This window comes from Lactuca serriola, chromosome 3 (genome assembly GCF_051521515.1).
Source record: "Lactuca serriola cultivar US96UC23 chromosome 3, Lser_US96UC23_V15, whole genome shotgun sequence".
NCBI classification, from domain to species: domain Eukaryota; kingdom Viridiplantae; phylum Streptophyta; class Magnoliopsida; order Asterales; family Asteraceae; genus Lactuca; species Lactuca serriola.
In genome coordinates this window covers 297,724,905-297,739,168 of record NC_136410.1, presented here as the reverse complement: position 1 = coordinate 297,739,168, position 14,264 = coordinate 297,724,905, and the positions used below count along the sequence as shown (strand labels likewise).

Here is a 14,264-nt window from a genome sequence, read left to right as displayed (position 1 = left end):
AAAATCGCTCGATCTAAAATTCGAGTTTTTAGATGTCTACTGCTAAGCTAAAACTTCGAAAAATCATAACTTCCTCATACGAAGTCAGATTTGGGCGTTCTTTTTATCGAACTTCTCTGTTTAACGAATACTATGACTTTCGTTTAGATCACTAAGGCTAAAAATTAGTTTATCAAAAACTCACTTTTTACGACATTCAGCACCGTGCTGGTTTTGTCGCGAAACTTTGACAGGTCATAACTTCTTCGTTATAACTCGGATTTTGGTATTCTTTATATCCCCGAAATCCTTGTTTCGACCACTAAAACTTTATGTAAATATATCGGGCTTATCTCACACTTTAATTTTGACGCTTATTTTTATTCTTAGTTAATTAAACCCTAATAGTTAAGCATAAAACACATAATTCGTATAATATTCACATAATTTCTTTTCATTTCATCAAAATGAGTTACAAAGGTTAACTTAGACTATCAACTCAATATAAATGTCTAGGCTAGAAACACGAGTGTTACACATGACAATAAACCAATAAAAGTAACTTCTTTTCTTGCTTTTACTAAGTTACTGGTAAACACCACCATATGGACACATAAATATTTAATGTGGTCATATGCATCACCTGTTAGCTACATTGGATTTCATATGTCTAAAATCGCACCATGACACAGAAACATATGCAATTGCATCATGTGACCATATATTTACCTATTGTCTTTTATAAAAAAAAAATATCACAATGTTAACTGGTACATGTGTCTGATGGTAACATATGGCCAGATTGTCTGACTATGACTAATAATTGTCATATTTGTTATAATTAAATATGGTTAAAGTTTTAATTATCTATACAATGGTCACACAAACTAATTTAAATGTATCCAAAAACAATATCTAAATTTTTTTATTGACATTTGGTCACACTTTTAATAAAAAGCGGGACATGTTGTTTTTTGAAAAGTGTGACCATAGGTTATTTTTGTACTAGTGAAGTCGGATAATTTCCAAAAATAAGGATAATTATTATGTGAGAAGATATTTATCCTTTAAGGGTTTAATTTCTTCCCTGTAAATAAATTGGTCCTAGGTTGGATATGACGATGGAATTCTCTATAGAAAAACCCTAGTATTCGGGAGTACCCACCAAATAATGAAACCTTAAACCTAAGACGATTACGCGACACGTAGGGTTTTTACACGACACGTAGCTATCGATTTCATCTTTTGATTTGAGGCATTCAAGGTGTTCGTCTATGTGGTGAAGTCAGATGTTGCTACTCTATTCCTTGGGTGCGACTATGAAAGAGAATCTCTCTATTGGGCTCTTAGCACTCACCATTCGATTAAGATATGTGAAGGTTTCAATGACTACAAAGGTATGTATTGTAGTTAACTTCTCATTTAGTTTTAGTTGCAATTGATTAGTTAAACATAGATCTATAATTGGTTTATGATGTTACTGTTTTTGTTGATTCCGTTGTGCGCTTTTGTGGCATTTTAGATCCCTTATAGGCCAACAATTACTTCATATTTTTCTAAATCATGTAGTATTTTTGTGAGTATTCATATAATTTAAAATTTTTTTACTTAGGTATTATTTTTTTTATTGCATTGTGGATCTTTTGTTTAGTCTACTCCAAGATCGTAGAACTCATTACTCGGTACCACCAGTTCGACCGACTGTCGAGTAGCGAATACATGGGAGTACTTGGATACGTTAATTCATGTAGTGATATTTTAAGGAAATTATATATCTAAAATCATTAGTTGATTGAAATATATAACAAAATTATATACATTTGAATACACAAAAGCTGAAATGCACAAAATGGCCTCACTTCATGAATAATTATAGGAAATTTAAGATATATGTAGTAATAATCGCATATGTGTGTTAAATATTAAATCATTAAATACATTATACATATAAACATTGTTCGATTCAGTTAAGGGCCGATCGGAGAGTACTCAGATTCTATAACTCGCTTCGGTACGGGCCAAATAAAAAATATTCAAATGAGTAATCGGCAAATTCGACGAGTTTTATAACATTGGTGTACTCCCTTGCCGTATCTTCATGGTTCATGCTTATTGAACTTACTACTTATAGAGAATTCAGTTCTATATGCTTTTGTAATTAAAACCATGTCACTTTCAGAGTTGTTGCAGTTTTCAGTGGAGTTTATGAATTTCAGTCTTTATTGCGAGTAATTTTGCTTCTCAAAAGAAGAAATTTTGCTGGGTTAACATGTGTGAAACAATAAATTAAAACCATAAAACCTTAACAATAAATTCGATCAATAAAAGCTAAATAAGCTAAATGTCAAATTTGAAGGCTACCTAAAACAACATAGTTTAGTTTGTATCGTACTAGGAAAAAGAGCAGTGTTATTAGATGGGTGGGTTTAGGTTGCAGGTTTTTACTTTTTTATAGAGTAAATTACATAAATAGTCCCTCTACTTTACCTTTTTTTTTATTAAATCCAATATTTTCAACTAACTTCACATCACGTCCTCCCTACTGCTATTATTATTATTATTATTATTATTATTATTATTATTATTATTATTATTATTATCACTTTTTCGTCCTTCTAGTAAGGGGCTCTTGTCCCATCTAAAATGACAAATCTGACCCAATACGAATTGCTGATTTTTATTTTATACATCCCTTAATTCCCCATCCTCCATCTCCGACCTAAACCATTCAATATACTGGCTATACACTTTTTCATTCTCCATGGCAATGCAGTGTCAACGAAGTGAGGAGGCAATGAAGATATCAGATAGTGGCAAGCGTGAGAACGATGAAGAGAAAGTGAGTCAAATATGTAGAGTACGGTTAAAGATGTATCTGAACTTTGAACAATGTGTTAGTCAAAAATTGGTTTTCTCTGGAAAATGAAGAAATATTGAATTTGTAGTTTATATAGCTCTAATGTTTTTTATACCAGATTAGTTGTATCTTCTTAAAGAAACATGGAGATTTGAACTTGTATATGTTTTCGATCTATTGCCACCAGGGGAGGGGGGGAAGTTGTCTTAAATGTGGATGACGATTTCAGAATTAGTTTTCTTTTTTGGACATGTGGTTTTTTGATGGGATCTTTATTGGACATGTGGTTTTTTGATGGGATCTTTCACTGTGTGAGGAAGATAAACAGTGGGCCCTTTCATAATAATGGTGATAAATAAAAATCAATATTAATAATAAAATGAACTTTAAAAGAATAAGTTTTCTTATAAAAAATAATAAGAAAGGCAGTTTGTTGTCGGTTTATATTTTTTGTAAAACAAGAGTAACGTTAATTTTATAGGAACATAACACTAAATTCTAGATGGTGTTATAGTCATTAACGAAGATCGTATGAGCAGAACACAATAGGGACGATGACGGTTATTATCAAAAAAATGGAGATTTGATTCAAAAAAACAGATAGTCACAGGGACCATTTCTGTAATTTTATTTAGCTTTTTCTCTTTATTATAGTACAACCATAATAGGGTACCGGCTGGCCAATCTATCAACTCAACCTACCTAAGTAATTAGCTATTCTTGGGCCTATGTTGTGTTGTTTTTGACTATTTTTCACCCACCTATCCCCTTAGACTCCCCTACTTTTATTATTTTATACACTTGATTCTTTCCTTTTATTCTCTCATTCATCATCCAACTTCCCAAAGAAAGAAAGATAGCGTTTTATAGTCTCTCTTGTAAGTTTCCTTTTCCTTCATCATCGTATATAAAGTGCATCTATTTGGCCATGTACCTTTTTGGATCTCTTTCTTCTTTCGTACTCAGAAATCCTATGGTTTGGTTAAAGAATCTGTAAAGGTTTCAGATTTGTGTTTGGTTGATGGATCTTAAATCATAATTTGCTTGAATGAGCAAAGATTCAAAAGATTCATCAGGTTTTGTGGTTTTCGTTTGAAAAGATCTCTTTTAGCTCAAGAATTAATAAGGGCTTGAGGTTTTTGCTTCTTTGATGTATATTTATATGATAAAGATTTCACTTTTGAGATGGGTTTGAATACCATTTAAGCTACAAGCACGATGAATTGAATAATTTTTTTTTTTTTGAACGACAAGAAATTTTGATTAATTGAAGAATTGATTGGGTTTTCTGGGTTAACTTGTTTGATAATAACATCAAGAGTTCAGTTTCTTCAATTTGAACAATGCTCTTCAAGATGCTCTCACTTCCGTACACTCTTCAAGCTCCAAAGTATGATATGACTCATTCGAGTGTGTCAACTTAACCGAATAATTGATAAGGGGTTTGAGTTTATTGTTTGTTTGGTGGATCTTCAACGCTTACAGTTTGTTGTCCATTTGAACTCTTTGAATTGGAAAAGGATAAAGATTCATAACATACGATTTACAATATAAAAATTACCTTTTTTTTCATTATAAAAACACTTTTATTTTAAACATCTTAGATCTTCTACATCAAAGAGTTTATGCAAAGCGCCCTTCACATAAAACATACATTTTCCTTTCTTCGGTATAATCAACCATGGAACGGAATCTGTCTCTAATTCAGAAATTTTATTATGACAGATTGTATATACCAACCAAATTACAAACTTGATAACGGAAAAAATTGACATAAAATTGAAAATTTTGGTTGTTTGGTGAATCATAATCACATCAAGATTCCATTTTTAATGGATTTGGAGTGGAACACACAAACTAATTACACCATAATTGGCATCATGAGACATTTTACCATGAACTGTTACACGATTTATGGCTTCTCTTTTTCTTTAACATAAGATATACGCAAAACCATGTTCATGTTTCTAGGGTTTCTGGTCACGAATTTCCTTTCTTTATTAGGTTTGAAGATGGTGAGAGGGAAGACTCAAATGAAGAGGATAGAGAATGCCACAAGCAGACAGGTTACTTTCTCCAAGAGAAGAAATGGTTTGTTGAAGAAAGCCTTTGAGCTTTCTGTACTTTGTGATGCTGAAATTGCTCTCATCATCTTCTCCCCAAAAAGCAAACTCTATGAATTTGCAAGCTCAAGGTTTCATATATGTTGTTTTATTCATTTTTAATTCATGGGTTTTTTCATTATTTAACTTGATTTATTGCATGAATACAACAGTTACACACACATATACTTAAAAAGTAAACTCTACGAATTTGCAAGCTCAATCAAGCTAGGTTTCATTTATGTAGTTTTTATTGATTTTAATGTTTGGATTCTTTCTTTAATTAACTTTTTTATTGCATGAGTACAATAGTTACACACACATCTATCAATTTGCAAGCTCAATGTGAGACTAATGAGATTTTGTGAGAAAAATGGTATGTTTTTGGGCATATATATATATATATATATATATATATATATATATATATATATATATATATATATATATATATATATATATATATATATATATATATATATATATATATATATATATATATATATATTTTGGACTCAATATTAAAACTTTTATGACTTTATGTAAAATAATCAATATTAGCAATTGACAAGATACATCGTGCATGTGACCGTATACAAAATGGTATGCATGGTTGTGAATCCATTGCCTTATTTTTTTGTAAGTCGTACAGATAAAATAATAAAATATTGATAAATAATAATCACAATAATAATTATAAAAAAATAACTAATAAAATATTAACAAACCGTATTATTGTTATTCATATCTTGTTTAAAATACATGCCCCTTTGTATCTATCGACATAGCACAAACTTATAATATAAGTATTTTTTGCACAACATATATATATATATATATATATATATATATATATATATATATATATATATATATATATATATATATATATATATATATATATATATATTATAAGTTTAAAAAATGTACGTAGTCCATCTAGTCTTCAAATGAAGAAAAGAGAATCGCTCTTATTTGCATCCTTTTTCCCATTTTCCATGTCATTAGCATGAAGGAGACTATTGAACGCTACAGAGATCATGTAAAAGACATGCCAACTCAGGATTCTATGCGTGCAGAAGATGTCCAGGTTTGATATGTTATTTTATATTAATTCAAACGTTCTCGCTTCTTCATTGAAGATCTTGATATTTTGCTGTCAATCTTCTAAACCATCTTTATATGATCTTTGTAATTTGTCGAAGATCTTGATATGGTATTCCGTTTTTGTAAGTGAATTTGGATTTGTTCTTTGATCTTCACTGAAGACTGTGATGTGCTATTAATCTATAAACTTATATTTGTGTGTATATAATTACATGACAGCGTATGCGACAGTTAGCAGCAGGTATGGCAAAACAAATAGAGCTCTTAGAGGTTGCAAAAAGGTGCATTTTTGTTTTATATTAGCTAATTCTGTAATTACCAAACTCATATACGGTGAATATATTCGATCAAAAAACCGTATTTGAGAAGGCAAAGAGATGCATAACCGACATTAATACGTGGTTTATAATGCATTAACAATTTGAAGCTCTAGTTAAGGGAAAAAATGGTTATGACATCAAAATTAATTTGTTTTTTAATTGGATTTATATAATACAGGAAAATATTGGGAGAAGGTATAGGATCTACTACCATGGAAGAACTACTACATATTGAACAACAGTTAGAAAGGAGTGCACGCATTATCAGAGCAAGAAAGGTTAACTTTTAATATAGAAAATCCATTCTTTTCCTTTGAATTTTTTGACTGCTAACATGGACATTTTCTTTTACAAGTTTGGTTTTCATATTTTGATTCTTGCTTCAAGATGTTCTTTTGTGGGGGGTTTTGGACTCGTTTAAACTATTTATTTGTGTACTTGATGTTATAGATGCAAGTTTACAACGAACAAGTTGAGCAATTACAAGCAAAGGTAATACTAACACAAGTCAACTTTCATCCTTTCACTTTCATTGTTAAGTTTGTTTGATAGGACTCTAACCTAGTATTTTTGGTGACAAATAATAAATTTTAATAACTAGACAAAATTGCAAAATGGTCCCTGTGGTATGCAGTTTTTTGGGGTTATGGTCAAAATCCCAACTTTTTTGGATTGACGGTCTTTTTGAGCTACATTGTTTGTGGTTTTGGTCTCTCGTAAAATTAAAAAGACAAAAAATACCCTTCTGATACATTTTCTATGTTTTTTTTTTCTATTTAATATAAAATTTTATTAATAAAAATTATAGGACCCACGTCACCAGTTGAAGGAAAGTGCTGAAGGAAAGAAAGCACCGGTGATTGTGACACCGATTTAGGTTGCTCACCACCACGACTGCCGCCATAGACCACCACAACTCCATCGGAAACCACCCTCGTCTGTCTTGGTCGAGCCCCACCACCATTCCCTTACTGTTTCTGTCGAGCAAGCTGCCAAGCACCACACTACACCACCGTGTTCTTCCCCCTCTTGCTACTGATCGAAGCAAACTGCCACCACCATCTTAACCCACCAAATTTTTCGAACACCTCCTCTACCTCCCCATGTCGTGACCCACCACCATCAAACACCCTTCCCAAACACCTTCAGACCATATCCGTGCTCCTCCCTGCCCTCTCTCGCGTCGAGCTCACCTGAAAAGAAAGGAAACGAAGGCAGTGAAGCTGCCACCATAGCTCCGTCACCACCCATCGTTTGTGAAACCCACTTCACCACCCACCACCGTTGTGACTGTTGGCAAAACCCACTTCACCACCCACTACCCACCAAGCGCCTCCATCCTGTCGTAACCCACCACCACCAAACGTCATCGTCGTTGTTGCTTCGTCTTGGTCCCTTGTCGAGCATTCGCTAATAGAAATGAAGCAGCAAGGCCGCCCACAGCCACCAACGACACCCACCCATCGTTGTCGCTGCCTTTCCGCCGTCGTTGCAGTTTGGCACCTGCTACCCACCGTTCCTCCGAGTTTCAATTTGGGTTAAGAATGTGATTCAAAGAGATGGCAAGATGGATGGTGGCAGCGATGTTTCTTGGTGGCTAGAAAACAGCTCCACCTCTGATGGGGTGTTCTTGATTGTAAATGAAGAAGGTAGGTGGAGGGGGAAGTTGGTCGTGTGTGTATGTGTGTGTGTGTGTGTGTGTGAGAGAGAGAGAGAGAGAGAGAGAGAGAGAGAGACTATCTTCATTTAATATATAAAAATACTTTTAAAAAAAGAAAATGGAAAATAAATCTAATAAGGGCAATTTAGTCATTTCAATTTTACGAGGGACCAAATCTACATACAAACATGGTCAAAAGACCACAAATCCAAAAAAATCGAGGTTTGGACAAAAACGCCAAAAAAATGCATACCACAGGAACCATTTTTGTAATTTTCTCTAATAACTATTGACAAATTAATTTATTTATTAATTTAGGAGAAACAGTTGGCAACTGAAAATGCAATATTAAACGAGAAGGTAAATTTGTTTATCGTTCTAATTTCCTATTTTTTCACCATTAGATCCTGTGGTGGAGTGTCTAATATAACTCATTGTGACTATCGTGTTTTAGTGTCGACTTCAATCAACAGAGACAAAAGAAAGGGAGTCAATTTTTCTACTGTTGGAAGATGATCATGAAGATAAAACATCAGATGTGGAAACAGAATTGTTTATTGGACAACCAAAAAGGAGAACCAAGAAAGATCGATCAAAGTAGTGTATGCCATGTCTAAGTTATGCTTGAATATGAGGTAACTCTCGATAAATAAAATTTAAAAGAGTCATTCCGTGATATGACACACACCCCATTACATGGACTCAAAAGATTTGTATATAGGGATGATACTTTCATAAGCATTATTCATCGGTGATATCTCATATGCTATATATTCATTTTCATATATTTGAAGTGATTATATGCAAGAATTAAAGTAATGGAAAATCCGTTTGTAACAAATCTTGTAAATATTAGACATTTTGGTGTTGTATTAATTTGCTACAACTCAATTTAAATTAATAAATCTTGGTTACAACTTGCGTGGTTTGTTTGCAACGATTTATGAGTATATAAAAACAAATCTCATGGATAAAACTTACAATAAAGGCTTCGCAACCATCTCATGGGATAGTGCATGGTTATTTAATCTACTCCACAAGATCGAAAGAGGTATACTATCCATTAGATTGAAAGGGGTGTATTCATGACCTCGTGATAGCATCATATATTTAAGTGCAATTGAGTAATTAATCGTTATAAATGATTTTTTTTGTGACAAAAACAACATTTTTTTTTGTTTTGGTAAAGTAACCACATTCTCCGGAACACATTGTTCCGGAGAGATCTTCGGAATTTCAGAGTAGGATTTCAGACACTTTACATTTACTTTTTTTTTTTCGTGTATGCTTTGCTTTCATAAAATGTAATACATCTTTTCGGAATACATATATGGTTCCACAGTATAATGTATAAGTTTTTGTTATCATAAAATGTATAACTTTTGATTTTATAAAACATAAAATGCAATTAAAATGAACAAACAACTAATAAATACATAGACTAAATAAAGTATGTGTGTAGGTCATACTACAAATACAATGTTCAAATTATCATTATCCTTTTACCCAAAATATTTCTTCTAATCGTTTTCTATAACCCATAGCCTATTGACCATTGTTTTTACCATTTATAAAAATCAATTTCCTGATAATCAACGCCTCAAGGAACCAACATAGAAATATCTCATAATCCCCTCTGCAGCCAATCTATTGTGGTACATCTGGGGCCTTTTTCAGGGTCATCTTAAAGCTCTCGAGTGGGATTGAATCAGTTGGTTCGGTACCCTAATAGTTGACTCCCACTAGCAATTTGTGGATGTGGGTTTTCATACCTATAAATCAATCCTTATTTTCCGAATAGTAGCCGCCCTTCCAATGACTATCATATATAGTCATTTGGAATGTCTTTAAATCCAAAGCACCTAAAAACCAATGAGCATGTGTTATATTGATTGGAATGTAAAGCTACAAAAAATGTTAGAAATAATTAATTAGTATATAAATACTTAGGTGATGTAATCCAAACAAAATTATATTGTATCACACTCTGCCGAAGCTGGGTAAACAGATTTGTTTGCCATGTTACTCCAATCAAATGTATCAGTGTTGAAAGTTGATGGCATAACCGTCCACCGAGCATCATCTGCTCTACGTTGTACCAACAATGAGATCCACATCATTATGTGTGCCAATTATTTTTTTTGCAATAAAGTAAGTTGTAACATCCCAAATTTCGAGGCCAAAATTTTCATTTTTAGAATTTAGCACGTAATAAAGCGTGTTACTAAAACATTGTCAAAGTTACATTAATTATAAAACATAAGGTCATGTCTCAAAACGATATCATCGGAAAAAAGAAAATCAGAGTACGATCCCAGAAAATCCAGTGCGGAAATCATGTGTTTGATGCGCCGCTACGCCACCGACTCTTTCCCCTTTGACGAAGAGGTACCTGAAACCACAATTAAAACTGTAAGCACGAAGCTTAGTGAGTTCCCCCATCATACCACATACCATACAATACCACCGGTATCGTTCAATCGGTAATCATCATCGGTATCTTACAATCGGTATTCTTCATCGGTATCTTTCAACCGGTAATCATCATCGGTATCTTTCAACCGGTAACTGGGGTCTATTCCACCCCCTACTACTAGCATACAACAACACGGTATAAGCATACAATCAGGCATATCCGACTACTGACCTACTCTTCGGTCCTAAAGACCACTGTCAGGGGAAAACTATCCCTATCATACACGTAACATATCATACAGATATATCTCATAACCAAACACGTATCCATACCAAGTTAATTATCACAAAGACAATCATCTTCCAAAATACTCCTACTTGGTGGGTCGGCATTGTAACCTTAGAGCCACCCTTACTGGAAGGTAACTCACCTCAAAAGGCTGACTGCTGAAAAGCTGATCCGCAAATGTCGTACAGCTGCTCCGGTGATCCCCCGACTATATTCCCATAAAACACTTAATCAGACATTGATACTAACCCTAGGGTAAAATGACTGTTTTAACCCTGACAGATTCCAAACCAAAGTCAAGTCAAAGTCAACTTCCAGTTGACCCGACTAGCCGAGTTGGCTTGCCAACTTGTCGAGTCCATATCCAGTCGATTGACCTTACTCCCATCTCTACTCGTCGAGTTAGGCATTGACTCGACGAGTTCTCTTCCTAACTGAATACTCAATGGTCCTTCATCCAACTCGTCAAGTTGTATGAACAACTCGTCGAGTTAATCTACATCCGAAGAACACATTTTGTGTTCGACTCATCGAGTTGATGAACAACTCACCGAATTCTATGAAGATTGCCTTGGACCCGCCGGGTCAGGGCATTGACTCGCCGAGTCCCTCCATTGATGAGTCTGGCTTCCGACTCAATGATTAAGAACCATATCTCAATTGATCCTCTAAGTGAGTCTTAGTACAATTGTATGTCTAAGAAGAGGAATCAAGAATTGAAGAAATGGTTAAATCAAGAAGTCAATCATACTTCGTTCCAAAAGAAGCATTATAGTTAAGATTCTGAAATTGAGTGATAAGTATTAAGAAGGTTTATAACATTCATCAAATGTGGAAAGTTGTGATGTCTTGGATAAGACAAAGACCAACTAGGACCAATTTATGAAGTGTTTTGATAAAAACTACACTAACTCTTGAATATTTGTTTGTCAAGAAATGTTTATTGACAAAAGAATCTTATATGTCAAGGAGTCAGTGGGAGTCTTAATGGTCTTGAAAGGTTTCAAGAACAAATCAAAATAAACCTTATCGATCATCACTAGCACACGAGTTGAGGTTTACAACTTATCGTGTTGACTGTGACAACCCGATATTTCAAATCTTTGTAATGACCTAAAAAGTCAAGTATTGTAACCACTTTTGAGTTAATAAAATTAACTTTGATAATAAAATGTCCAAAAAGTTCTATTTAAACTACCTACTATGTTTAATATCATTAAACCATGATCGTACGTAAAAAGAACGCCCAAATCCGACTTCGTATATTGAAGTTAAGATTTTTCCAAGTTCGGCTTAGCAACAGACAGCTAAAAACTCGAATCGGAAATCGAGCGACTTTTGGCCGGAATGACCTAAACTAGAATCGAAGGTCTCGACAATGGTATTTCAGCGGTGAAAAGTCTGGCAAAAACCGACGTCAGATAAAGAAGTTATGAATTTTTAAAGAAATTCCTTAATCACATCATTTTATAATTAAATAATAAAAATAATTTCGGAATTTGCCAACGGAGTCTAAACGAAAGTTGTAGAGCGTAGTCTCACCTACGCGTGGATATAAAGACCATCGAAAACGGAGTTCGTATGAAGAAGATATGATTTTTTGAAGTTTATTAAATAAATTATATATAAATTTAATTCAAAAATCCGGTAATATCCGAAGGAGGAGTCAGCGTCCTCATCCGAGTTAAGCGTTGCGTAACCCCGTACGCCCCGCGTACCCGAGGGCCTTGGTCTCGGTCCGTCCACGTCGCCCCTATGTGAAGCTACCCGACCCGTCCCATCCGAAGCCGAGGCAGTCGAGGACTCGGTCATGCATGACGTACGAGTACGCGTTGCGTACGAGCGTACGCCCCGCGTACCGAGGCTTCTCGGACCCCCTACAAATAGAAATGCGAGGGTTCCGGAAAAATCACCCCATTTCTCTCATTTCTCTCACGATCTTGCCTCGTTTTCCGTGACCACACTACCCCGAAGCTCTGGTCTTTTTGCTCAAGTCCCGAGGGTCGATTTTACTCCCGAGATTCCCGAGAATCCCAAGAAAAAGCCGTTTCCCAAGACGAAATTCTGCCCGGTTTTCCATCTCGCTATCTTCAAACTTTCAAGTGAGTTCATACCCCTTAATTAACCTTTTTAAGATATTCTAAATGCTTTTATATGCTTTCAAGGGGGGGAATACAAGTAAAACACACGAGTATTATCGTGTGTTACATAAAGAATTATTTTATATGCTTATATATATATATATATATATATATATATATATATATATATATATATATATATATATATCCAAATCACATGTGATTTATAAACTTTATAGGAAACTTTCGTATATAAAATATGTTACAATAGAATTCTATCTTTTGAAATATAAATTGTTGTAATGCATGTATAAACTAAACATTTTCTTAGATTATATGTATATTTGTCTACCTTAGGCTCTACAAAAATCTATGCTTTCATAACAAATGATTTCTTTTCTAGGTATTTCTAAACACACGAGACACACTTTTAAAACTATAATAGGTATAGTTTTACGAACAAATTTCTAACTATTACATACTAGAAACATGATTTTCAAGAAGTCACTTTCATATACAAGAACAAACGAACATTTTAACACGTAAATCTGTTTTTATACCACGGTTTTGTGAGACATAAACTTCACGTACGTTCGAGTACACATTTCAAGTCCTGTATTATATACCAGAATCCCTTGGAGGGGGAGCATGGTGTTTGTGTATAGATCTATACGGGCTTGACAACCCGCGCCCTGACTGTTAGCTACAGTCCACCATTTGGGGTAACAAACGTCATAACATTCCAACGCCTGAAGAACGTTGTGTATAGGCATTCCGAGTCAATAGTATGGTTATAAAACTCACATGAGGTATTAAAAATGCATTGATTTACAAGGTTTTCAAACACATTGGTTATTTTACACTTACATACATTTTCAGAAACAAACATTGGTCTTGAGAGAAGGCTACTTTTATACTAGTAGAAAATATAGGATTTTTTAAACACAACACAACCAAGGACCAAAACATTTCATTTCATACAAACATTGTCATTTAAATACTTATGAAACTCACCAGCTTAAATGCTGATCTACTCTTTCAAAATTACTTGTATGTCCCAGGGAATCAGTAATTTCAGGTATCATTATGCTTTTGATGAAGGGATGCTGCGGCGCCAGTTTAATCTCATATTTTGACATCATATTGTAATTGGTTTTGAACATGTAACTTTTGACAAATGTAAACTTTCAATTATATATGTGATGGTTGTATTGCTTTCTTTACTATGTATTCATTTGTTACGTTACCACATGAAGTCATCCGCCCCCGAACGTTTCCGCCGTTCAGGTTTGGGGGTGTGACAGATTGGTATCAGAGCAATGTTTATAGTGAACTAAGTATATCGAACCACATAAGATATGCAAAGTATAAATGCTTAAGGGACTAACACTCTCTGACAAAACATTTTTCTTTTTACGCTTAATCAGCGTTACGTTTAACTTAAATTGATAGTT

At 34.0% G+C, this 14,264-nt stretch overlaps 1 protein-coding gene across 3 annotated transcripts; it reads left to right on the top strand.

Moving 5' to 3' along the window:
* Positions 1–3,604: 3,604 nt before the first annotated feature.
* Positions 3,605–8,928, top strand: LOC145094091 (MADS-box protein SOC1-like). Of its 3 annotated transcripts, XM_079032362.1 has the most exons (8): positions 3,605–3,714; positions 4,841–5,030; positions 5,947–6,028; positions 6,265–6,326; positions 6,544–6,643; positions 6,816–6,857; positions 8,344–8,385; positions 8,480–8,928. In XM_079032362.1, exons 2-8 carry the CDS (start codon positions 4,849–4,851, stop codon positions 8,624–8,626), a joined length of 657 nt encoding a protein of 218 aa, XP_078888488.1. In that variant the 5' UTR covers positions 3,605–3,714; positions 4,841–4,848; the 3' UTR covers positions 8,627–8,928. The 3 variants fall into 3 exon arrangements, with proteins under 3 accessions (XP_078888488.1, XP_078888489.1, XP_078888490.1); XM_079032363.1 differs by lacking the exon at positions 8,344–8,385; XM_079032364.1 differs by lacking the exons at positions 8,344–8,385; positions 8,480–8,928 and adding an exon at positions 7,174–8,314.
* Positions 8,929–14,264: the final 5,336 nt, after the last annotated feature.

Bases quoted from the DNA above. Each gene is read 5' to 3' on its own strand.
- LOC145094091 (XM_079032362.1), top strand. From the start codon at position 4,849: ATGGTGAGAGGGAAGACTCAAATGAAGAGGATAGAGAATGCCACAAGC. The intron at 5,031-5,946 runs GTTTCATATATG...CCATGTCATTAG, and splicing joins TATGAATTTGCAAGCTCAAG to CATGAAGGAGACTATTGAAC. The intron at 6,029-6,264 runs GTTTGATATGTT...ATTACATGACAG, and splicing joins TGCGTGCAGAAGATGTCCAG to CGTATGCGACAGTTAGCAGC.